This window comes from Drosophila guanche, unplaced genomic scaffold (assembly GCF_900245975.1).
Source record: "Drosophila guanche unplaced genomic scaffold, DGUA_6, whole genome shotgun sequence".
NCBI classification, from domain to species: Eukaryota; Metazoa; Arthropoda; class Insecta; order Diptera; family Drosophilidae; genus Drosophila; species Drosophila guanche.
Window position 1 is genome coordinate 9057006 of NW_022995746.1, and position 24998 is coordinate 9082003.

The 24998-nt window shown below is 48.1% G+C and overlaps 1 protein-coding gene across 1 annotated transcript in view; it reads left to right on the plus strand.

The window, feature by feature from the left end:
- The window catches only part of LOC117582657 (fibrillin-1-like), a 46801-nt gene that overhangs the window by 14507 nt on the left and 7296 nt on the right, over positions 1-24998 (plus strand). Inside the window, exons 2-8 of the mRNA XM_034270562.1 lie at positions 4403-4461; positions 8060-8288; positions 8374-8475; positions 8542-8658; positions 15122-15628; positions 15838-16185; positions 16851-24134. Of these exons, the coding sequence (XP_034126453.1) occupies positions 4408-4461; positions 8060-8288; positions 8374-8475; positions 8542-8658; positions 15122-15628; positions 15838-16185; positions 16851-24134 (8641 nt within the window). The 5' untranslated portion in view covers positions 4403-4407. The remainder of the gene's footprint in view (positions 1-4402; positions 4462-8059; positions 8289-8373; positions 8476-8541; positions 8659-15121; positions 15629-15837; positions 16186-16850; positions 24135-24998) is intronic.

Consider the following 24998-nt stretch of genomic DNA (forward strand, 5'->3'; position numbering starts at 1 on the left):
TGGCTTTGGCTTTGGCTTCTTCATATTATCATCATCATCATCATCATCATCATCGTCGTCGTCGTAGTCGTAGTCGTAGTCGCCGCCATCATCGTCGCCTTGGCTTGGGTTCTCAGGCCGATGCTGGATAAATGTCATAGCGGCGGATGCGCTGAGCGCATTTATCATTAATCAAAGACCCATCCAGAGACTTCCAATACACTTGGATGTCAATGCGGAAATTGTGCTAGTACTAGTACTATGCCGTGCCAACATAGCGGGCTCTAAAACAGCTGTTGCCCCGGTGGTCGATCATTTCCGGCGACCGGTCCGAGTTCCTTTATTTTGACATTGGGGCAGAAACGGCAATTACTTCGGGCTCTTCTGCTTCTGCTTCGGCTTCTGCTCTGGACTCTGCTGCTCTGATTTATGAGTTTTTAATGAGCGGCAACTTTACACGAATTGTTAACAAGTTGTAGGCTGGAGAGCTGGCAATATGGTGCGAGGCGACAGCCACTAAACCATGCGCACTCGCACTCGCACCTTGACATATTCGAGTCGTGCGAATTGTCGGACTACCAGCGACTTCCCAGATATTAAGCACCAATGATACGGGCAATGGGCGTTGGAATGCATAAAATACCCTTACTTTCGGCATAAGCTGCCCTGTCATTGGGGATGCATTCGTTTTTTGTGGTTTTTGCAAGCCGTAGTTTATGGTGTAGCATCAAGTAAGGAAAGTTATTCCACGCTTCATAAATACTTAAAACTTTCAAAAGAGCATCCCATTTGCCACCATAAAAGTGTGGAATTCTCTTTGTTTCTGTTGTCTTTTGATTGATTATGCATTTTCATGCGAACTGGTTGCAGAGTGGAGCTGCAGTTGGGGGCATGCGGGCAGGTGAACATATTGTATGGCTGCAACTTAACTCCTCGCGGCCCGCAGCGGATTGGAGACAGGCCGGCGGCGGCATTGTCTGCCAAGCGGGAATGCTTGTGTATGTCTGGGGCAGGCTATGGACTCCGACTCGGAGTCGTTGTGGCTGTCAGTGACCTTCAGTGTGAGGCGGCAGAAAACTCGCAATTAGACAAAATGCTAAGACGCAGGATAAAACGCTCAAGTTGCAATTTACTGGCGCCGCTGTGCCACAAGATTTATGCGTCCAGCCAAAGGGAGGACGACGCACCACACCCTTTGGTCGCTGTGACAGTTTGACATTGAAAAAGTATAATTAATTGATTAGCCCACCAGCAGGTGGGCGTGGCCAGGGCCTGGCCCCAGCAACAGCTTTAATCGATTAAGGAAAGATTTATGATATACAAATATTCAGTCACACACAAATAAATGGGGCGCCGCCTGCAATTCGGAAATCAATCAAAAAACGATTGCACGAAACGCGACATGCAAAATGATAAAGGAGAGAAATAAGAAAAGAAACAAAAGGGTCAAGTGTTTCGACAATGGGATACCGGGTATTTAGTAGGGTATAAACGAGCTGCCGGAATTTTTAGTAGCTCAACAAATGTGTGTCACGATATGCGGCTGCGCCTCTCAGTCAGTTGAGCGAGGTTTTAGCATTTGGAAACGCTTCCCTCTATCTAATAGACCCATTTGTACATTTCCACTTACACAATATGCTCCCGAACTACCAAAGTACAGGGTATTTAAATGCGAGAAAATTTCCAAACTACTGTTAATCGAGTTATTGCATTCGATGATGCGCCTGATGCGTCGCATCCGGTCGCATACTTTGGGTGTGTAGACATTTTTCAAGCTATCAGCATTTATTTTTAATAAAGATGCCATCATTAATTTAGACTTCGATGGGGGTTTTTGTATAGAATGTTTGTTCGGGCGATCGGGCGAAAATGTGTCATTCATTCGCTTCTTTGACTTTGATTTAGTGGCTAGACAGGTTAATACCAGATGAGATCATCCCCCAGCGACACCGACACAGCGACAGCAAACGTTGATGACGGCGGCGATAGCGTTGACAGCATCCAAGGGGGTATAGCAGGCCAAAGAGCCAGTTTCACAGCAAGAGAGGGAGAGAGAGAGAGAGAGAGAGCGGGAGATCAAGAAATACAACGAATTTCGGCTTCAAGCTACGACGACATCAACTGAAAGTAGAGCCCGCTGGCGGCGACTGGCCTTCATTCAAAATTATTTGACATTGTACAAATATTTTGATAAGATCTACCACTCACATGAGGTATAGAGGCAGAGGTGGAGATTTCTCGTGAGAGCTGTATTGTGTGCCGTTAGCTGAGGGCGGGGAATATGCTTCATAATATCAATGCTTGAATGGATTTGAGTCTATTTATTTTCCATGATCTAAATGCTTTTGAAAGTACAGCCAGTAATCGCCTAGAACTTTCGAATGTTTAACCAGCAAACCGATCAATGATCGATTAAGCAAGTAATAACGATTGGGACTTCGATTTTACGGTCAAATGATCCTCTCATGTATGGTAAAAGTGCTGAAAGTATGAAACAAATCCAACAGATCTTTGCAATCATTTGCCTGAGTGAACTAAAAGTTAGCATTAATTAAATACACATTTTAATTAATTATATTAAACCACTGCAAACCATTCGCTTTTTATCGAATGTCTGGTGTCCATCAGTTTTGTTAAGTCTTGAACTGCTTTCAAGATAGTTAAAACCCAGTCAATTACAATTAAATGCGTGACAGTACACGGAAAGCCATTAAGAGCGTATCTCAGATAAATGGCTATTCGATTTGTTGCGAATGTTGATAATTTGGAAATTTGAAATACGTGCCAGAGATAAGGCTCTTGGGCTGCCGCATTGCATTTAGGTATTGATACTCCCAACTGGGCAATTCGTGATTCCCAATCAGCGTGAGCCGGCCAGTAGGCAGAGGAACAACAGCATTTGCTACATTTATCACGCACACATATCAGCTTGTCAGCCACGAGGCCCCTTAAAATAAAAAGGGAATGCGCAGCCCAACTAAAACCCAATCGCAGAGCCAGAGTCAATCGGAATAAGAGGGAAAGAACCAACCAAATTACGCTCATTTTGCAGCCACATAAATTTATCAGACATCTCAGAATATTCTCAACCACAATAAACATAAAATGAACCTCTCGCGCTCTCTCTCTCTCTCTAGTTTGAGGAAACCAGAGGAAAGGCAGCTTTAATTAAGTGATCATGAACATGGGCAAACACAAATCGCCAAAGGCTTAGTGGTACCTGGCACCCCTACCCCTACGGACAGGGAGATGGTACCCTGCTGTACAAACGACCAAACAAGATTAGAAGATGGCTGGAGCACTTCAAATGTCGTTAGAACATAGCAAATCTATGGCCCAGCCAATTCTTTTTATGGCCAAGACCAGCTCAACAGCAACAGACCAAACAGACCAAACAAGACTGGGAACCCAAGCCTCAGAACTTGAGGATTCTGAGGATCCACATAGCACATAGCAGAGAGCAGAGCAGAGCCAAAGCCCATGTAATTTAGCTCAGAGTGTGTATTTTATTTAAGCGTTTATTAGCTGATAAACTGAAATAGATAAATCGTAAGGGAAACGCAACTCCTTTGCCAAACTCTGGGGTTGTAGCCCCTTTAGCCTGTTGAAGGTTTTATTGCCAGCCAACGGCTAGACTTGTAACATGTACACCAAAGATAGATAATGGGCAAATACTTTTACACACTCGGCTAAGAAAGTTGTTTCGTTAACGCCCCAAAACTTGCATCCAGGCAGCACTTCCTGTGCTGTCTGCTGGGTTATATCATAATTATACCATATAAAGATGCTATCTGTTTTCCACACAAAATTATGACATTTTTCCCTCGAACGTAAAAAACACACAATTTTCAGTCATTCTATCCAATTAACAGTCGTCCCAGGCGACTGGACAGCCCAAACTCTAATGAAAATCAGTCGCCGCCAAGTGATGGCGAGAAACTGAAAGTGGAAAATGGAATGCGTGAGAAAACTGTATTGCCCACAAACAATGAACAAAAAAAACATTTGCTGTTCGTTCGCCAAAAGGTGTCTTGGGTTGAAAATTTTTATGCCGGTCCCGTTGTTGTATAAGTTTTCAGGGGAAAAGTAAAGATACATAAGTCTGGATACAGCAGAGCCATGTTTGCGCATAAATTTCAAGTGTCATTTACCTGTCCTCACATTTGTCTTTTGTCTTTCTTTACCCACTGTTTCTGTTTCTGTTATTTTTTGGCACCTGTTCAAGATGACCAGGCCAATTTCTGGCTGCTGTCCCCTTCGTGCTCAAAATGTTCAAGTTAATTATTTGTATTTGTTTTGGGACTCAAGCTCAAGACCCACAAATCGCCTTAGCCTTAATTGTATTTTTGTTTCATTTATTTAACTTGATTTTAATGATTTTTAATGTACGATTTCCTTTTTGTTTCTTTTCGTTTCTTTGCAGCAAAAATGAAAATATTTTTGCCCCTAGTCACGTGGATAGTGCTACTACTTTCGAGTGCAGTAAGTATTGAACCATTAAATAAAAATAATTATATTTAAGAATGCGATTAGATCATCCAGCAGTTAGCGTATGGTTCATAATAAATTTATGGGTTCCCAAGAAGCCTTTCGAAAAAGGTTCAAACAAAAGAGAAGCTCCCGCCCGAAGAGAAAGAAGATATTGGTTAAATTTACGATCTGGCACCTCATTATGAAACAAATTCTTATACAAATATCTCAAATGGGGAAATGGAAACCTCGAACAGAACATAACGAAGAGAGAGAATGGAAGGGTACAGCATAATATAACGATGGTTGGTGGTAGAGACCTTTGATGACCTAACGGTACGTGGTCGGTCCGGTCTCCGGTCTCCGGTCTCCTGTCATGCAAATGAGCCATAAAAAGAAATTACTGCCAAATGACTCGACTCCACGGCCGGCCATAGGTAAAACATATTTATTAAAACTAACATCTGACTGTGAAATCAGAGAGGAAAACCATCTCGTAAGATTCTCTACGATGCAAAGCAAATTTGGCAGCCAGACACAAGAATTCCGGGGCAAGCCAAACAAAAACCAAACAAAAAGAAGCAAAACGAACGACTACATGTAGAGAGAGAGAAAGAGAGAGGCACGAAGAGATTGTGGCAGTAATGATAGGATAGGGCCAAGCGGAAGAGAAAAATCCCAACGGTCAACGACTGGATTGGACGCAGCCAAAGCTGAGGCCGGGACTCCAGTCGATAGAAGAAAGCCAAAAAAACGTAATGAATAAAAATAGCCGCATTAGCTGTAAAAACGCTTTGATAGTCATCGATTTATGCACTCCGAGTAGGGGGAAGTCGGGGCTTTGAGAAATTGGCCAAAAGAATGCTCTCTAAGCCGAGTGGTAAGCCGAGAGTCGGGAGTTCATTGACTTTATACTCGATTTGTGGTTTGGTTCTGCGACAAGTCTGTCAATGGAGTTGGAGTGGCCCTCTCTTGTTGTGTTTGGTTTTATAGATTTGCTTTCTTTTGTGCGTTGGGATATGATTAATGGTCTGATCTCGTAGCCAACGGAGGCAGTCATAATTTATTTGATTAGATCTTTGTCCGCTCAGGCCAGAGGTAGGTATCATGATAATTAGTTGCGAATTTTGTGGTTTTTTATTGGGCTTACCTGTTTGCCAAAAATAACAGCAGAAAGAGGCGTCACAGTGCGCAAAAAGAGTTAATGCCCATTCACAGTTATAACGGATGCACTTGGGCGTTGACGTGCAACGTCGTCATCTGTCTGCCGTTGTCATTGTGGCTGTTAACAAGCATCCATCCAACCGCTTGGCTACGAAAAATTGCTCATTGTAGTCGTTCTCGGAGCCTGGCACACACGGCGCGCCGCTCAATGTCATGGGAGCCGTTCAGCAGAAGCGGCAGCAGCAGCAGCAGCAACAGCAGTCGCATCATCATCATCATCTACATCAGCATCCCCACATCGGTTTCGCACATCTTTACTCGCACGCCTTTAATTGTTGCAACGCTGGGGCTGCTGTTCCCTCCCTTCCCTAAGTTGAGTGCATGTGCTGCTGCTTATTGTGACGCCGCCGACGCCTGTCAATTGATAAAAGTAGCAGCCGCATAGTGGCAGAGATACACAGGTAGCAGGCAGAGGCGTAGGCAAAAGTGCAGGAGGGGCAACAAGCGGCGGAGGAGGCAGCAACCGACGACAGCGACTGGCGGCTGAATCTATTGTTTAGCAAGGCCGTTAGCGTTGCATGGCGTGAAGCGAGCAATTGAAAACTTAAAACAACATAGAACCTCCACAACTAGCAGATGATGATGATGATGAGGGAGTGCGGGGCTGCGGTGCTGCTGGCTGGGGGCGGTGGTGGCTCGATACGTATCTGCCCATAACAATTCTCAGCCAAACTTGAACTTGACAGCCGTCTGCCTTGCGTTCACACCTTCCTGCAGGGTCGCAGAGCACTTCGAGTGGCTTTTCACGGACTCCATTGTGAGGCTCATTAAGCAGGCACAAGAAAAAAATTAAAAATTGGTCGTAAATGAGGAAATTAAGAAAACGCAAAGGTTATTTTTCGAGAGCGGTCAGCAATACTTGGCGATCGATAGTTGTTTTTGTAGCTCAAAGCAGTGTTGGTAAAGGTGCATTTTAATTCACTCAAGTATCGGCATAAAAGAAAGAACAAATATATCGCAAATTCTATTTAATATATATATAATATTTATATATATATACCTCTCGCTCTCTCTGCATGTTTTCAACCACACACTTTTTGCTGATCGCACAGTCTCCAATTGAAGTAAGTGTAGCAATCAAACGGAACATGCAAATGTGTTGTACAAGAAACGCCTGCAATGGTAGTTTAAAAATAAAGCGCTTTTGCATAACAACAAATGAAAAACGGTTTAACAAGTAATAAATTTGAAGTAATCGGATAATTGTATCAACTTATATTGGTGTTGGTAAACCAACCGATCTAGATGCAAATCGATAATGGAATAATTGCAGAAAATGTAGTAGGAAAATAGAGTTGGCAGTTTTGGTTCAACTTGCTGAGGTAGTTCACGAACTTGAGTTTAGTCGTGGAGTAAATGCATTCATTTGCTAACTTAAGGAGTAGTTAAAAATAATTTGAGCAACTTTGGGAAGTTTTTAGATTAATTTAACCATGCACAAACAATTTTACGGCGCATTTACATGTCTCTTTACATTCCGTGGTTCATATGAACCGTTCACGTGAACATGTTCTGAGCGGAACTGCGCATCGCAATTGGAAAGCAAATTGGAATTATTGGAATACTGGAAGAAGTAGCCGCCATTTAATGACTATATTGGATATACAAAAACCACTGCGTAGGAAATCAAATTAAACCAAATACAAAAATAGAGGTATCCACTTGTACCTACACACATATGTACAATTGTACATAAAGCAGCAGCAATGCGACAAATGTGTATGTGCAAATGTGTGAATATAGAAGAAACTAGTTTTAATTCATTTTTGCTGGAGCACAAAAAGGTCTTAAGTGACAAACGTGTTTCCCAGAGCCTATATCTAATGTTTGTAACACTCGAGCGGGCAGAAACAGACAGACGCCGCTGCCGCTGCCGCTGCCGCTGTCGGCATCCGAGAGTTTTGGCTAAGAAAATATGGCAAACGGCAAACAACTTTTGTTTTGTTAAAAGTAAAATCAGCCAAGTGTAACAATTAAGTGGCGGCAAAACAACGCCAGCAACAGGCACCTGGCAGAGGCACACTACACTGGGCGCTGTGAATGTTCGTATGGAATGGCTTTAGCCTGGTACGATCGCATCGTGCCCATATGGACCACATCGTGGCGTGGTTGAGAAATCTACTAAATCGCTGTCTCCCTCTCGCGCGGAAGAAGAATCTCGCTCTGTTTGGTGCTGCCGGTGCTACGCCTGCTACGTTTTCTGTATCTAATTTGAATTTAAATTAGTTTAAACCTGATTGTGCCCCTGCCGCCACCTGTCCCCGTAGTTGTGGTGCTTGCAGCGAAGGTTGCCATTAGGGGGAATTGGGGTTAAGCTGCAGGTTTCCTCTGACTTTTGTGCGTGTAATTAAACTAACACTACAATTTTTTTGTTTGTCCCACACAGGTACATTCACAATATTCACAACAACCGCAACGTATCCAGACAAATTTGAGAAAGAACAGTCGATTTCGTGGCGAGGTATTCTTCCTGAATCTAGAGGATGGCTACTTTGGATGCCAAGTCAACGAGTCGACAGACTATTTGCAATTATACGAACTATCGAAACTATGCGACGGCAATCAAGACTGCTATCTTGGTTCCGATGAGCAAAACAAAGAGCTCAAATGCACAAGTAAGTAAACCAGAAACAGAAATGTTTATCTTTTGTTTTGGATTGTCTAACTTAATGTTTCAATCTCTCTCTGTCTCCTGTTTAGATGACTGTGATAAGGACGGCACAGTGTGCACACATGGCGCGTGTTTGAATGGCGTCTGCCATTGCAACGATGGCTATGGCGGCTGCAATTGCGTTGACCTAGGTGAGTGGCTTCTGGCGTCTGGGGCTTCTTCTCCTTTTACATAACCGTTACCAAATCTCTTTTCAGATGAGAACGAATGCAAACAGCATCCATGCGATGTGTTTGCCCATTGCACAAACACATTGGGCAGCTATACGTGTACCTGCTTTCCGGGCTATCGTGGCAATGGTATTCATTGTGAAGGTAAGTGCCAGTCCCCGTCCACAGCTCCACAGTTTCTTTGTATTTGTTGGCATAATGATGGTCCAGCCAACAAATGATTGTTGTTGCCGTTTTGTACTTCCGTCAACGTCGTCGTCGTCGTCTCGCTTCTTGGCCCAGACTTTAGGCCAGGCAGCACTTTGGGATAACGGTTAATAGCAAGTCTCAAGTGCCAGCCTCCAAAGCCAAAGAAAATGTAACAAAAGACGCGCCAAACAATAATATGAAAAGCTTTTCTCAGACGCCACGAACTGTGGGTTCTCTGAGATTAGAGTATACTTATCTGCGAGGTAATAATAATGACCGTGTAGCGATTACACTTGAGTGCCGCCTCCACCCCGCTAGACATGGTTGCAACAGCAGTTGCAGCAAACTTAGGGTTACACGATTTCAACGATCGCACATGCACAGTCGCAAATAGTACAGATTAAGCTCTGGAAGAATCAGAGTTACGAAATATCTTCATCAGTTTACGTTGATCTGTATCCTGTGTAGAGTCATTTCGTTTGCTCGTTATGCTCACAGCAGGATCCCGAAAAAAACCTTCGAAAAGCCCAAGCCCACCTGTTCCCTCTAATCAAGAACCGGCTGCTGTAATTGGACCTGCCTCTAATGTTACCTAATAAAAAGCCATCAAAAAACAGCCAGAAAGAAGAGCAGAAATAAGAACTAGAAAAAAGTGTAAAGAACGTACAGAGGGTCTTTCTTCTCTTCTGAGACGATTCCTATAGATGACGATAGTAATAATGATGATGCTGCTGCTTCTTCAGATGATGATGATGATAATGATGTTCGTTGTGGTTGAGAAGAGAATAAGGAGAGAAATCCAAAACAATAAAAAGCCACAGACACATGTAGCAATGCTTTCGCGCCATGCAACATATACTACACATAGAAGATGTCTGTTAGAAGTGGAGGAATCAGTGTCATGTAATCTGACCCCAAACATGGACACGCCAGAACTTTCAACACTCTGGAGAGGGATAGTATGAGAGAGCACCATGTGTGCACTAACACTCCGACAGTACCCCACTAAGTATGAAGACGTTGCCAAGATTCTAGATTACATGTGACGACTGCTGCTGCTGCTGCTACTCTGCGTCTCTTCAGTAAAAGCGGGCAGGCATGCATAAATTCTGAGCCAGCGATGTGTAACGCCAGCATCGCATTTCAGTCATTTCAGTCGGCATTATCTAATTCTTTTCTATAGAAACTTTTTCGCATATTATGCATGATCCCATGATCATGGAGATCATGATGATGATTGGGATGCACGTTGCATTGGGGACAGGGGCCTTGGCCTCCGTCTCTTGCTGTGGCTTTGCCCTGCTCTAGCTCTGGACTTATCCAGAACCACGTCAAATTGTCTGTAATCATCTGAATTAGTTTTAAATATGCTGGGAAAGTTTTCAGCGGTCTGCACATGTGCGTGGAATAGATGCACCTTCATCAGGGGCACGCACACGTAGTGCGTTCCCAGCGAGTCTGACGGGAGAAAAGAGCGCGAGTGCTCCTAAACACACAATTAAATGTTGATGTAGTGCCAGTAGTCAGGTTTTATAATTATAGATTTGAGGTTTAATTTATTTAAGACCATCAGATTGAGATTGCGATTGAGATTGAGCGTTTCCCCTATGAATATTTTACTAGTGGCATAATATAGGGAGCAGTTGTTTTCTCTTGAGCTTCCCCGTTGACGCCCCGTTTCGATAAGAAATGGCAGTCAGATTCCCCTAAGAGTCGCCCAAACAAAGTTCACAAACTTTAACAATAGTTTGACAGCCACACAGCAGTCGTTTTTCCCACAAATTGTGAATCATAGTTCCTGACTGTGGGAAAACGGAATTCCAAATTTTGAGGAAACCCTAATCTTCATTTAATTTCTATTATTTCGCACTTTAGCTTGAGTGTAGTATTTTTACTGTTTTCAACGATATTTGGGTCTTGAACTGTCTCTCAAATATGCAGCAAAAGTGTGCCATTACACGAACAAATGTTTCATTAACTTCTGTTCATATATTCTTCCGTTAAAAACAACACGCCAGAGCACACCTCTGTTCTCTTCCCATGTTCTTCCGTTTAAAAACTACACCCAGATCTCAACTCTATAAGTGTAAAAGGAAGTAGTACTCCCCTCTATCTTGCGACACCATTCAATCCACAAATGTGTCCCCCAATGTTATGTAAATCCAGTTTTGCATCAAGTTCACCCAATAAACTTTGCAACAAATCACATTGCCGTCGTATTGGTCTTGGCCTGACAAACCTACTCTACGCTCTTTGGCTTAGAGACACATTTTGCGTCGAATGGAGGCACCAGGCACAGAGTCACCAGTCGCCAGCCAGCAGCCCCTCCAGTATATTTATGTACCTGTTTTCCTGTTTAGTATTTGGTTGGTTTTTTTTTTTCATGCCTCTAACGGTAGTTGGTGGCAACACCTGTTTTTAGACTCGATGGCGCATTATTTCATGTTCATAACTCAAATGCGTTCGATGCCAGCAATGGCTATGCCGATGGCGATGGCACGGCGCTGGCTTCGTTAACGCATCGCAAAAGTCCAGTTATGCAATGACTATTGAAAAATGATATATCCACACGCACACAGTCGTAAAGTCGCCCCACAGATAGAGACCTATATCTGGCATATCGATCCTTCTAATGCATTTGTCTTGCAGCCACGGCAACACTCTGTGTGCAATAAATGGAAAGAGCCTCTCGAGTAGAGTGCTAAAATTTATATCCAAAGACAACAAGGAAAAAACACATACAATAATAGTGAAGAATACCCTAGCTGAGAGTGTAGTATGATTTTAACTGGATGTTAGAGACGCAGAGAACGTAGCTTATGGTATCTCGTAAATAAAAAAAATTTAGCTTTGATGCTTAGATCGGGTCAGTAATAAATGCTATTCGTACTGGATTTTCTGTGCAGTCTCATATAGTTTCCCTTTAATTTCTAGTCTTTCCGAAAGGGTAGCCAAAGCTTTTGCTATTGGATTTGTCCGCTCGAGCCGAACGATCGTTTGCGCTGGCCGCCACGTTCACTGGCAGGCAGGCAGGCGGCTGCTCCCTTTCGTTTCGCTAACTGGGGCAGATCATTAAAACGGATAAAATAGATTGTGCCCACGTAGCAACGCCGTCACAGTCGCGATCACCAGCAGCAGCAGCAGCAGCACCAGCAACGGCTCCAGGTCTGTGGCGGTAGCATTGTCGGCGCTTAATGCCGCCGCCTGTCCTCAAAAGCCGCAAACGGCACTGCCTCCAATGTGGGACTCGGTCCTCCCCCCCTACCTTCATTGTGCGGGACTCCCGATTGCCACCAACCTCAACATCAACTCCAGGGCGGATTTCAATCCGTCGTCGTCGTCGTCTTTAAGGCTGGGCAACACAGCAGTTTGAGATCAACGTCAGATGATAAGCTCCGGATTTTTTTACACCATACGAGTGCTATATCTTTTTTTTGTTTGGTGCAGAACATACTAGTCGTCGATTGTCGGCGGTGGCTTCTTATTATTTTTAGTCTTATTTTTTTTGTAGTTACTTTACACTTTTTGCATATCAAAATGGCAGCAATTAATTCTCGTGTCGAAGCCGGCGCGCTGATAAGGCATGAAAATGGCTTTGAGCGTCGGCATTGACACGCCTAATTATATGAGCGTGTATTTGCCACATTTACGTACAAATGAGGGGCGTATCCACCAAACAGAAAAAGCCACCCATGGATATGGCTCCAGCTCTAGCTCTGGCTCGTAGTAGTCCCAGCCCCAGATCCGGCTGACATCACTTTGAGACTCGACCTTGATCTTAGAGCATATACTTAGTTTATGGAAAAACTTGACGCATAATTGCGTAACAAATTGTTAACTAATTTTGGTTTTCTTTATTATGATTTCTTCTTTTTTTCCCCCTTTTTGCTTTGCTCGAGTTCAAGTTCAGAGATTATATTTTTTGTTGGATTCGCTTTATTACGATTTATTCGAGCTGCTAATCATTGCCTGGCAGTGGAGCATGAAAGTCATGTCCGCTCGTAAATTTTATCTCTCTTCTATGTGTGTAGCTATAGTCAGTCGCATGTGGTTTTCGGATGCACTGAAAAATCATGGCACGAATGTCATAACTCAAATTGCACTGGATGCTAATTAAGTCCACAATTACACAATTTATTAGATAGAAGTCAGACAGAGTAGTTTATCTCATGTGCATATTAGATCAGTTGCAGAGTAGATTTTTGCAATTGTCTGATTGGTAATTAGTTTTAATTACACCAGCGCCATGGAGCAAGGTAAAAGGGGTCCAAAGGTTGGGGAAAACGCTCTGCCCCCAGTGAGATAACTTCCGTTTTGCCAAAATCTGCAACAAAATATAAAATTAAATCATTAATTAAATCCGTACTCAATTATTTATCTACGATTTCCTTGGGTGCAGGCAATTCTCTGCGTGTATATAGAAAGTATAGATAGAAAATGATATAATACTTATAAAATAATCATCTAAGCATTTCCCTTGTCGTGTTTGTGTGTATATTTAATGACCCGATATCACCGCATTTTAAAATGCCATTTGAAAGAAATCTTGTTCTGACGATTATGGTTAGCATTTGGAGAGTCAAACTGGACAGGAAATCTGAGAAGAAGCATAGCTTGGGGAATTATGTCAGCAACATCTCAGGCGATCATTAGGTCTAATCACATTGAGTCACGCATCTATTTGATTGCTTTTAAATCGGTCAAATGTGGCCAGAACCCACGCATACTGCCCAAAAACCTAGAAAACTAGCAAATTTGTGAACATTATTCTTAGATTTGTATGATCTGAGAGGAGGTAAACATTAAATTTACACTCGTAGTCCAACAGAGAGACCAACAAGCTGTAAAAAAATCAGAGCTGGCAGTAGAGACTCAACGGGGCATGCTGCTAAGTTCATTAGACAGCCTTTGGTCAATGGCCTAACTCTGTCTCTGGCTCTGTCTCGGACCCAGTCTCGTGGTCTCGAGATGAGGAACGGCATGGCGTGGGGACCTGCTGCTGTCGACTTGCAGTCGCATTGCATAAAGTAATTAAACTGACATTGAAACTTAGAAGAACATAGAATGCTTCCTGCTTCTGGAAAAGTTCTGGACTCCTGCACAGCATGGGTATGGCAGTTGGTAGATGGCAGATGGCAGTGGAGACTACTCGGTAGTCTACGAGGATGATGACATTGAGTAATCAGAGTTTGCAATTGCCACAAACATGGAATGCTGTCATATCAGTTGGTTGTTAAGAGCAAAGACCAGTTTGGGCCGTACCCCGCCACACGGAGGAGTGATGATCCTCTTAATTTATAAGCTAAAAACTAGTAATTATAACTGAACGACCAACTCGTTCTCGTTGTTGTAATTATAAGGCACCCAAACACACTGTACCCATACCCATTCCCTGCTATCTATGTATCTGCAGTCCTCGTCCTTGTCTTTGCCTTTTGCCAACTTTTGTACTTATGTCATATTAGCTATAAATGTACAACTTTTGCTTAATCGCCAGGGTCTCTGATGATTAATGGGCCCAGATTGCGGTCCCAGTGAACGGCTGCAGTCTCGTAGTCGGTCTGGTTCAATCCAGCTGTATTCGCCGCTTCATTGGCTCCGCGTCTCTCTCTCTCTCTCGCTGGCCATATTCAATTCTCGATACGATGCGCTGCGCTGCGCGCTATTGGAGCAGAAAGCTCTATTCCACAGCTCATTCTCCTCCTCCTCCTTCTTCCGCCAACATGAAAGGTTAGATTGGATTGAGCCTTTTGCAATTTGATAATTCTGGTGAATGTAGAAATCGATTCTTATTGAGAAATGTTATAGATTAAGATTACAATCAAGAGATTTGTTCTTTCTCCGAAAGCCTTAATTTCTATGATTTCTTGGTGTAGATATCAGTGGCTATAAGAGATGCAAGAGCCCTCAGTTTTGGTAGTAATCATAAGCTAACTTCAAATTCCAAATAAACATTAACATTGACCACATACTCGAGCTAGTAGTCGTGTTCGTATCCAATTGATATGAAAATGTATGCAACTGGTGCATCCTGTGCTTTGACATTGTCATCGTGAAGCTTCCACCAGCGCGAATGACACTGAAATGTCATGCGTAATATGCAAATCTCGATGGCATACATTGCCACACGGCTACAGCTGCTACTCCATGTCCGATTCCCGGCGACTGTGAATGCGAGCAAAGCGCGCATTCAAGCGGCAAAATGCGTAGAGGAGACCTGAATTCAGAGCCAGAGGTAGAACCAGAGCTAGAACACGTCTCTTGGATTGTGCCGCCTGCCTGAGTGGGGAGGCATGCAATAAATAAGTTGGAAGGTGGAAGATAATGTACTGCGTTTGGATTTTAATTACTTGTCATTTATTGCGTAGCATCTTCGATTAATCACGGTCCGCACGGTCGTTTGTTCCCTTACTTGCAGACATTGACGAATGCCAAGATCCCGCGATAGCAGCGCGATGCGTGGAGAATGCCGAGTGCTGTAATCTGCCGTCGCACTTCCTGTGCAAGTGCAACGATGGGTACGAGGGCGATGGTGAAGTGCTCTGTACGGATGTGGACGAGTGCCGCAATCCGCAGGCCTGCCCCCCGAATGCCCAGTGCATCAATACGCCAGGAAATTACACCTGTGCCTGTCCCGAAGGCTTTGTGGGCACCGATCCCTACAAAGACTGTCAGGACGTGGACGAGTGCACATATCCGAATGTCTGCGGACCCGGTGCCATATGTACGAATCTCGCGGGCAGTTATCGCTGCGACTGCCCGGTGGGATACGACGGCGATGGACGCGCCGACCAAGGATGCGTGGACCAGGACGAGTGTGCTCGATCTCCCTGTGGCCGCAATGCCAATTGTTTAAATAATGATGGTAGCTTCCGCTGCCTGTGCCCCGATGGCTACAGCGGGGATCCCATGCATGGTTGCGAGGGTGAGTGTAGTAGACAGTTTAGCAACTTAAACATCATTTGACATTTACCATTTTGATTGTTTTTTGCACTTTTGTTTGTTTTTGAAATGGCGGCACCTACAAAATTCCAACACATCCACACAAACGCATCACACACAAAACATACCAACATTAATGCACCGCAAAACGCTACATTAATACCAAAAAAAAAAACCAAAATATAATACCAGATGTCGATGAATGCGCCACTAACAATCCATGCGGTTCGGGTGCTGAATGCGTGAACATGGGCGGGAGCTATCAATGTCGTTGTCCCCTCGGCTTTGTCCTCGAGCACGATCAGAACGCAGAGCCACCTGTTGACCTCCTGCCACTGGGCTATGGCCAAGGGGACGCCGATATACAGACGGCGGTGGTCACATCGGGCGCGGGTTTAGCCTGCCTGGACATCGATGAGTGCAACCAGCCGGATGGTTTGGCGAAGTGTGGCACCAACGCCAAATGCATTAACTTTCCGGGCTCATATCGATGTCTGTGTCCGAGTGGATTCCAAGGACAGGGCTACTTGCATTGCGAGAGTTAGTATTTATTGCCTGCTTTAGATATGCTTTGACCCCCAAGGCTACATTTTCAGTATTATTAGTTTTTGGTGAAAAATAGTAAATAGCAAAGAAAATACCATATCAACAGCTGCTTAGACCAAACTAAAATACTGAAACTGAAGCTGTGACCACTAACCAAATAGTAACCAATAAGTAAATATACTATTTGGTTAGTGCTGTGACCTAATTACAAACCCACGTGATTTGCAAAATATCCGAGGAGACAAAACACTCTTATGGACTTGCAGATTTTGTGGGTGTGTTTCCTTCTAAAATTCCCAACCGTTCCCACACCCGCTATTTGCCTCTAAAGCTGTTTTTTTACGCAAGCTTAAAGCCTAGCTTTTTTTGCTTTTCGAGCAGTTGCAATGCTTTTCAGACAGCTTCCTCCTTGAAACCTACTTTAGTCCTCCCTTCAACCACTATCCCTTCTATATCAACATCCCGCTCCTGCTCCCCCACTTCACGCTGTACGCTCCCTCGCCTATCTATCATCCAATTTTGTATTGTTTTTGAATACTAATTTAATTAATTTATAAATATATTTAACCCAATCCCCCCAAAACCTCCACCACCACAACCCGCCAATGAACCAAACACGCGTTTGCCCCCAAACACCTTGCCCCTTGCGATCGATGCAGACATCAACGAGTGTCAGGACAATCCGTGCGGCGAGAATGCCATCTGCACGGACACCATTGGAAGCTTCGTGTGCACCTGCAAACCGGACTACACTGGCGATCCCTTCCGCGGCTGTGTGGACATTGACGAGTGTGCCGCCCTGGACAAACCCTGCGGGCAGCATGCACAGTGCGAAAACACTGTCCCTGGATACAACTGCAAGTGTCCGCAGGGCTACGATGGCAAGCCAGATCCCAAGGTAGCCTGCGAGCAGGTGGATGTGAACATCCTGTGCCGCAGTAACTTTGATTGCACCAACAATGCGGAGTGCATTGAGAACCAGTGCTTCTGTTTGGACGGCTTCGAGCCCATTGGCGCCAGTTGTGTGGACATCGACGAGTGTCGTACACACGCAGAGGCTTGCGGACAGCATGCCCAGTGCCTGAACACGCCCGGTTCGTATCGGTGCGACTGTGAGGCCGGCTATGTGGGCAGTCCCCCGAGAATGGCTTGCAAGCAGCCCTGCGAGGATGTTCGCTGTGGGCCTCATGCCTACTGCAAACCGGACCAGAACGAGGCCTACTGTGTCTGCGAGGAGGGATGGACCTACAATCCCAGTGATGTGGCCGCCGGTTGTGTGGACATTGACGAATGCGATGAGCTGCATGGACCCTTTGGCAGCTGTGGCCAGAATGCCACCTGCTCCAACACCGCTGGCGGCTACTCGTGCGCCTGTCCGCCTGGATACTCTGGAGATCCGCACAGCAAGTGCGTGGATGTGGACGAATGCCGGACCGGCAGTAAGTGCGGATCGGGTGCCGAGTGCGTAAATATGCCCGGAGGCGGCTACACCTGTCGCTGCCCCGAGCACACCATTGCCGATCCCGATCCCAGTGTACGCTGCGTACCCATCGTGAGCTGCACGACCAATGAGAATTGCCCCGGAAATGCTATCTGTGATGAAACGAAGCGTTGCCTCTGCCCGGAACCAAATATAGGCAACGATTGCCGGCATCCGTGCGAAACGCAGGACTGTGGAGCCCATGCCCAGTGCATGCTGGCCAATGGTCAGGCGCAGTGCCTCTGCGCACCCGGATACACCGGAAATGCTGCGCTACCCGGCGGCTGCAACGACATCGACGAGTGTCGGGCCAATCCATGTGCCGAGAAAGCCATTTGCACGAACACAGCGGGTGGATATCTGTGCCAGTGTCCGGGCGGATCATCGGGCGATGCTTACCGCGAAGGCTGTGCCACATCCAAGAGTGTGGGCTGCTCCGAGGCAAATCCATGTGCTGCTGGAGAGAGCTGCGTGCAGGATTCGTACACCGGAAACAGTGTCTGCATCTGCCGACAGGGCTACGAACGTAATCCGGAGAACGGCCAGTGCCAGGATCTAGACGAGTGCTCGGCGCTGCGCGGCAAGTCAGCCTGTGGACTGAATGCTCTGTGCAAGAACCTGCCTGGAAGCTATGAGTGCCGTTGCCCGCAGGGCCACACCGGCAACCCCTTCATCATGTGCGAGATCTGCAGTACCCCTGAGTGCCAGTGCCAGGCGCCCTACAAGCTTCTGGGCAACGCCTGCGTTCTCGCGGGCTGCTCCAGTGGCGGCCAGGCTTGCCCCAGTGGCGCGGAGTGCATCTCCATTGCCGGTGGCGTGAGCTACTGTGCCTGCCCCAAGGGATACCAGACGCAACCGGACGGCACCTGTACGGATGTCAACGAGTGCGAGGAGCGCGGCACGCAGCTCTGTGCTTTTGGGGCTCAGTGCGTGAATCAGGCCGGAGGCTACACATGCCACTGCCCCGATGGCTACCTGGGAGATGCCTACAACGGACTCTGTGCTCCTGCCCAAAGGAAATGCGCTGCGGACAAGGAGTGCGCCAGCAACGAGAAGTGCATCCAGCCGGGAGAGTGTGTCTGCCCGCCGCCGTACTTCCTCGATCCTCAGGATAACAACAAGTGCAAGAGCCCCTGCGAGCGATTCCCCTGCGGCATCAATGCCAAGTGTACGCCCTCGGATCCCCCGCAATGCATGTGCGAGGCGGGCTTCAAGGGCGATCCACTGCTCGGGTGCACGGACGAGGATGAGTGCGCCCATCTGCCATGCGCCTATGGCGCCTACTGTGTCAACAAGAAGGGCGGATATCAGTGTGTTTGCCCCAAGGGCTTCACCGGAGACCCATACAAAAGCGGCTGCATCTTTGAGAATGGAACGCCAAAGAGCAAGTGCCTCAGCAACGATGATTGCGCGAGTAATTTGGCCTGCTTGGACGGCAGTTGTCTCAGTCCCTGCGCCAGTCTCCTGTGCGGTTCAAATGCCTACTGCGAGACGGAACAGCATGCGGGATGGTGTCGCTGTCGCGTTGGTTTCGTCAAGAATGCCGATGGCGAGTGCGTCTCCCAGTGCCAGGATGTGATTTGCGGCGAAGGAGCCCTGTGCATACCCACCAGCGATGGACCCACCTGCAAGTGTCCGCAGGGACAGCTGGGTAATCCCTTCCCCGGCGGCAGCTGCAGCACGGATCAGTGCACAGCCTCCCGACCCTGCGACGAACGTCAGATCTGCATCAATGGACGCTGCAAGGAGCGTTGCGATGGCGTCGTCTGCGGCATTGGAGCCACTTGCGACAAGAACAATGGAAAGTGCGTTTGCGAACCGAACTTTGTCGGCAATCCCGATCTCCTGTGCATGCCACCCATCGAGATGGCCAAGTGTTCACCGGGATGTGGAGACAATGCCCATTGCGAGTACGGATTGGGACAGAGCCGATGTGCCTGCAATCCAGGAACCTATGGCAATCCCTACGAGGGCTGTGGTGCCCAGAGCAAGAATGTCTGCCAGCCGAATAGCTGTGGCCCCCATGCGGAATGTCGCGCTGTTGGCAACCACATCACGTGCCTCTGTCCGCAGGGCTTCAGTGGCAATCCCCATGTGGGTTGCCAGGACGTCAACGAATGCACAAACAAACCTTGCGGCCTGAATGCCGCCTGCCTCAACACCGCTGGAGGCTTTGAATGCCTTTGTCTGTCCGGACATGCCGGCAATCCCTACAGCAGCTGTCAGCCGATCGAGAGCCGATTCTGCCAGGATGCCAACAAGTGTCAGTGCAACGAGCGAGTGGAGTGCCCCGAAGGCTACAGCTGCCAGAAGGGACAGTGCAAGAACCTGTGCTCCAAGGCTGCCTGTGGACCACGTGCCATCTGCGATGCTGGAAAGTGTCTCTGCCCCATGGGCTACATCGGCGATCCGCACGATCTCAGCGAGGGTTGCAGCGTACGCGGGCAGTGTGGCAACGATGCCGACTGCCGTCACACGGAGATCTGCTTCCAGCTGGGCAGAGGTCTGCGCAAGTGCGTGGATGCCTGCTCTAAGATCCAGTGTGGTCCCAATGCCCTCTGTGTGGCCGACGATCATCGCTCGTCGTGCATCTGCTCTGACGGTTTCTTTGGCAATCCAAGCAATCTTCAAGTTGGCTGCCAGCCGGAACGTACGATACCCGAACTGGAGGACAAATGCAAGACAGATAAGGACTGCGAGCGCGGTTTTGGCTGCCAGACATCGTCAGCCCATGGCATTAGGGAGTGCATCAATCTCTGCACGAATGTGGTCTGCGGACCGAACGAGCTGTGCAAGATTAATCCCGCCGGACATGCCAACTGCAATTGTGCCGAGAGCTTTGTGTGGAATCCGGTGGTCTCCTCGTGTGAGAAGCCATCGCTGCCCGACTGCACCAGCGATGCCAACTGTCCGGATGCCTCTGCCTGCCGTCCCGATGTCCTGGGCGTGCTTAAGTGCGTGGCCATCTGTGATGCCTTCACCTGTCCGGCCAATGCCATTTGTGTGGCGCGTCAGCACCAGGGACGTTGCGATTGTCTGAATGGTTTTGTGGGCAATCCCAACGATAGAAATGGCTGCCAGCCGGCGCAGAAGCATCAGTGCCGCAGCCATGCCGAGTGCCAGGAGTCGGAGGCCTGCATCAAGGATGAGGCCACCCAAACGCTGAGCTGTCGTCCGGCCTGTGAATCGGTCAAGTGCGGCCCTCGTGCCGTCTGCATCACGAACAACCATCAGGCACAGTGCCAGTGTCCGCCTGGACCGTTTGCCGGTGATCCGTACGATCCATTCAACGGCTGCCAGAGCGTGCCGTGCGTCTACAATCATGACTGTCCCACCACCCAAATGTGCAATCGGATGACCCACACCTGCTTCGATGTCTGCGACGAGGAGTCGTGTGGCGAGAATGCCATCTGCTTGGCCGAGGATCATCGCGCCGTGTGCCAGTGCCCGCCCGGGTTCCGTGGCGACCCGCTTCCCGAGGTGGCATGCACCAAACAGAGCGGCTGTGCTGCCGGAACCTGTCATCCATCTGCCATTTGTGAGGTCACACCCGAAGGACCCATCTGCAAGTGTCCACCACACTTTGTGGGCGATCCCAAGAGCGCGGGCTGCCGTCCAGACGGACAGTGTCCCAATGGTGATGCCGATTGTCCAGCGAACACAATTTGCGCAGGCGGAAGGTGCCAGAATCCATGCGATAATGCCTGCGGATCGAATGCCGAGTGCAAAGTGGTTAACCGAAAGCCCGTCTGCAGCTGTCCGCTGCGCTTCCAACCGATCTCCGACACGGCCAAGGACGGATGCGCCCGTAGCGCCTCCAAGTGCTTAACCGACGTGGACTGCGGCGGAGAGCTGTGCTTCAATGGCCAGTGCCGCATTGCGTGCCGCAACTCGCAGGACTGCTCCGACGGCGAGAGCTGTCTGAACAACGTCTGTGTGGTGGCGTGCCTGGACCACAGCCAGTGCGGCCAAGGCCTGGCTTGCGTTGAGGGTCACTGCACCATCGGCTGTCGCAGCAACAAGGAGTGCAAGCAAGACCAGTCCTGCATCGAGAACAAGTGCCTCAATCCCTGCCAGTCCGGCAACAGCTGCGGCCCCAATGCCCTCTGCAGCATTGCCCAGCATCGCAGTCAGTGCAGCTGCCCGGAGGGATTCGAGGGAAATCCCACCCCCGAACAGGGTTGCGTCCGAGTACCCGCACCCTGTTTGGCGAGCAATCAATGCCCCAACGGACACATGTGCATCGGCAACCAGTGCAATCTGCCATGCAGCAAGACCTCCTCCTGCGCGATTGGAGAGCGCTGCTACCAGCAGGTGTGCCGCAAGGTCTGCTACACCAGCAACAACTGTCTGGCCGGAGAGATTTGTAATGCGGATCGCACCTGCCAGCCAGGTTGCGAGTCCGATGCGGATTGCCCACCCACAGAGCTGTGCCTCACCGGAAAGTGCAAGTGCGCCGTCGGATTTATTGGCACGCCCTTTGGCTGCTCGGACATTGATGAGTGCACGGAACAGCCGTGCCATGCCAGTGCCAGGTGCGAGAATGTCCCTGGATCCTATCGCTGTGTGTGTCCCGAGGGCACCGTCGGCGATGGCTACACCAAGCAGGGTTGCTCCCAGGGCCGTCAATGCCATCAACCAGATGATTGTGCCAACAACTTGGCCTGCATCTCTGGCAAGTGCACAGATCCGTGCCTGCAGACCGTGTGCGGATCCAATGCCCTTTGCCAGTCCGAGGGACATGAGGCACAGTGCAGCTGTCCCGCTGGATATTTGGGTGATCCGAATGATACAGGAGTCGGCTGCTTCAAGGTGGAGTGCATCGATCATGTGGATTGTGCCAGCGATCGTGCCTGCGATGCGGAGACCAATCGCTGCATCAAACCATGCGACCTAACCGGCTGCGGCAAAGGAAACTGCGAGGTGTCCGACCACAAGGCCGTCTGTGTCTGCTACGAGGGATACCAGCTGGTCAGCGGAGGAGTCTGCGAGGATGTCAACGAATGTTTATCCCAGCCATGCCACAGCACAGCCTTTTGCAACAATCTGCCGGGAAGCTACAGCTGCCAGTGCCCGGAGGGACTCATTGGAGATCCCCTACAGGCCGGCTGCCGTGATCCCAGCGAATGCCTCAGCGATGTCGATTGTCCCGTCACCGCCAGCTGCCAGAACTCTCGATGCCGCAGTCCCTGCGAACGTCAGAACGCGTGCGGCATCAATGCCAATTGTCAGGCCCAGAGCCACCAAGCCGTGTGCACCTGCTCAGCAAATTCACGCGGAGATCCTCTCGTCGAGTGCGTACACATCGAGTGCTCTGACAACGACGACTGTTCCGGCGACAAGGCCTGTCTAGATGCCAAATGTATTGATCCCTGCTCCCTGCCCAATGCCTGCGGAGCCCAGGCTCTCTGTTCGGTCCAGAATCACATTGGAGTATGCGCCTGCGAGTCGGGCAGCACCGGAGATGCCAAACAGGGATGTGTGCCACTGCAATACTGTCAACAGGATGCACAGTGCGCACAGGGAAGCATTTGCTCGCATGGCATCTGCAGTCCACTCTGCAGCACCAATCGGGATTGTATTTCGGAGCAGCTTTGCCTTCAGGGTGTCTGCCAGGGCACCTGTAAATCCAATACGACCTGTCCCCAGTTCCAGTTCTGCTCAAACAACATTTGCACCAAGGAGCTGGAGTGCGGCGCCAACACAGATTGTGGCGAGGACGAGACATGCCTCATGGATGCGTACGGACGAGCACGCTGTGAGCCGGTTTGCCTGGGCCGTGCCGCCTGTGGCCGCAATGCCGAGTGTGTGGCTCGCTCCCATTCTCCGGATTGTATTTGTAAGGATGGATTCTTTGGGGATGCCAAGTCGGGCTGCCGCAAGATCGAGTGTAACAGCGACGAGGATTGCTCGAACGACAAGAGCTGCGACAATCACATGTGCAAGATCGCCTGCCTTATTGGCCAGCCCTGTGGGGAAAATGCTCTCTGCACCACGGAACACCATCAGCAGGTGTGCCACTGCCAGCCCGGCTTCAGTGGCGATCCCCGCGTGCGTTGCGATGTCATTGACTTTTGTCGGGATGCTCCGTGCGGACCCGGTGCCCGTTGCCGGAACTCGCGCGGCTCCTATAAGTGTAGCTGTCCCCCCGGCCTCGTTGGTGACCCTTATAACGAGGGCTGTCGCAGCTCCGTGGAGTGCGAGACCAACGAGGATTGTCCCCCGCATGCTGCATGTACGAAAACTAACGGCGTGGCCAAGTGCCACGATGTCTGCGCCCAGCTGCAGTGTGGCCCCAATGCGGAATGTGTTCCGAAGGGCCACATCGCACAGTGTGCATGCCGCATGGGCTATGACGGCCAACCCGCTGACCGGGTGGCCGGCTGTAAGCCATTGCCCGTTCCCTGTCAGGTCACCGGCGACTGTCCCACAAACACCTACTGCTCGGATAGCGTCTGCAAACGTAAGTACTCCCCACGCACCTCTGCCTGCAAATGCCCCACCACCGACTCTACCACCATCCGACTGCAAAACTCTACTGCAAAAACAATTGCATTTGGTGTACCTGAACGAGTAAAGTCTTTTTACCTCTCTTCTTAGTACTTACTTACTCACTTACTTACCAAAAAAAACTAGCACAGAAATCTGTACCAGAGTTGTTGTGACATTCAATGAAGGTTAATTATCATTACGATGTTTTATAGAGTTAATCGTTCAGTGTAGAGCAAAGTTTACATAAATATTAGGTAAACTTTTCTATCTGTAAGTAACATGAATACGATCACCACCTCGATAAATTCTCTGGCCAATCGCGAATGAGGCGAAACGGATGTAGTAAATTCTATAATAGAACATTTCTTTAGGCTGTGCCACTGTCTATGAATTCTAGACTAAATAGCCTACAGAAAAGTGAGTTCAAGACTTACATTAATTTAAAATCCATAGTTTCGATTCTTTATTGAAAATCATATCCAAATAGGGGATTCTCCAAGCAAAAAAGCTTACAAAAAGCTTCAATTATTCCCCCGTTTACTAACAAATATATGATTTCAAATAATTTGCAAACCCTCAAGTGTGTCACAACAACTCAAGAAACTACTATAACTACTAGATACTTACTACAAAAACCTTGGACTGGCTTCGATGCCCACGCATTAAATCAAACGCTAACTCTAACTCTTAGACTAGATGCAAACCAAAACAAAACTTAACTACAAATTACACACAAACGACAACACAAGCCGAACACGAACGTTGCAAGAGACGGGAATTCAACTTCTTATTGAATGCAAGTCAATTAATTGTATCTTTGATTTCCCCTATAAAT